This window comes from Rutidosis leptorrhynchoides, chromosome 8, assembly GCF_046630445.1.
Source record: "Rutidosis leptorrhynchoides isolate AG116_Rl617_1_P2 chromosome 8, CSIRO_AGI_Rlap_v1, whole genome shotgun sequence".
NCBI classification, from domain to species: domain Eukaryota; kingdom Viridiplantae; phylum Streptophyta; class Magnoliopsida; order Asterales; family Asteraceae; genus Rutidosis; species Rutidosis leptorrhynchoides.
This window is the reverse complement of record NC_092340.1, coordinates 283,837,616-283,838,872: the sequence shown is the minus strand read 5'-3', so window position 1 is coordinate 283,838,872 and position 1,257 is coordinate 283,837,616. Positions and strand designations below refer to the sequence as shown.

General features: G+C 40.1%; 1 protein-coding gene across 1 annotated transcript; it reads right to left on the bottom strand.

The window, feature by feature from the left end:
* Positions 1-324: 324 nt before the first annotated feature.
* LOC139864267 (uncharacterized) lies at positions 325-975 on the bottom strand. The gene has a single exon (XM_071852845.1). It carries the CDS (start codon positions 973-975, stop codon positions 325-327), a length of 651 nt encoding a protein of 216 aa, XP_071708946.1.
* Positions 976-1,257: the final 282 nt, after the last annotated feature.

Genomic DNA, 1,257 nt, shown 5'->3' with positions numbered 1-1,257 from the left:
GGTATCCTGCTGGTTAGAGCCACAAGTCCAAGTATAGCTTTTACCAGACACTATAATCTACAATTCCTTGCAATTTATGAAGCATTTTAAGGTAAAACAAAACTAACTATATAGAATAGAAACAATACATTTTTTTTTTTGATAGGCAATGATGAATATTATTAATAAACCACAGAAGATACAAAGGTGTCCAAACAGTTACAATGGGTCACCCTTCACGAATTACATCTGAGAACTACACACTAAATTTGATATTAATTACATACACACGAGTTACTCCTAGACATGCTGAGATAGCATGTAATCGAGCAGACTGATGAAGTTTCATTTGGCGCACAGGTAGACACTTGGGTTATCGAGCCATGTATGCCAATCTAGATGAATCCCTTTTATTCGACGAGAGATCCAATCAAAGCTGATAATTTGGATCTCGTTTACAACTATAGGACTGCACCATACCTTGTTTCTAAAGATTTTATTGTTTCGATTTTTCCACACCATGTACCCGCACGTCCAAGTCACCGCCTGCCAGATTTTTGAACCGATAACCGTTGTTGTAGCATTTGTGTTGCCCCCAAAGGATTCGGCAAGGCTGAGGTTTGTGTATGGACCTACTCCCCACCATTTATATACCCGCGTCCAGATCTCAAAAGCTAAATTGCAAAAAATCAAGGAATGCTCTATTGTCTCCACATCGTTGTCACACATGGGGCATCTAACCGAGTGTAGGTCAACGCCCCGTTTATCTAGCTCAACTAGAGTCGGCAAACGTTTATGTAAAACCCTCCAAATAAATATTTCTACCTTCTTTGGAATCAAGTTATTTCGAAGTGTTTCGCAGCCGCCTCTACCCTCAACAAGGAATTTTTCTTCGATTATTTGTTGTAACTTTTTTGTAGTGAACCTCCCATTTGAGCTTAAATTCCATCTCCATTCGTCGAAGTCTTTACCTGAGCGTTGATACGAGTTCAGCATGCTAATTAACACCTGCAGTTCATCGCTAGCTCTCCCGAGAATGTTCCTGTTCCAGTCCCACGTTAATTCACAAGTACCGTTTACCCATCGAACTCAGTCTGCCACCTTTACTTCTTGATTTGCCTCTGAGCGAAAAAGTCTGTTGAACTTCTTCTTTAACGGGGCCGCGTCTAACCATATATCTGACCATAATTTTGTTGAGGATCCGTCTCCAATTAATCGTTGGAATGAGCTTGAGAAATGTACTCCAATATTGTCGACCATTTTACCTGCATTTAAGAT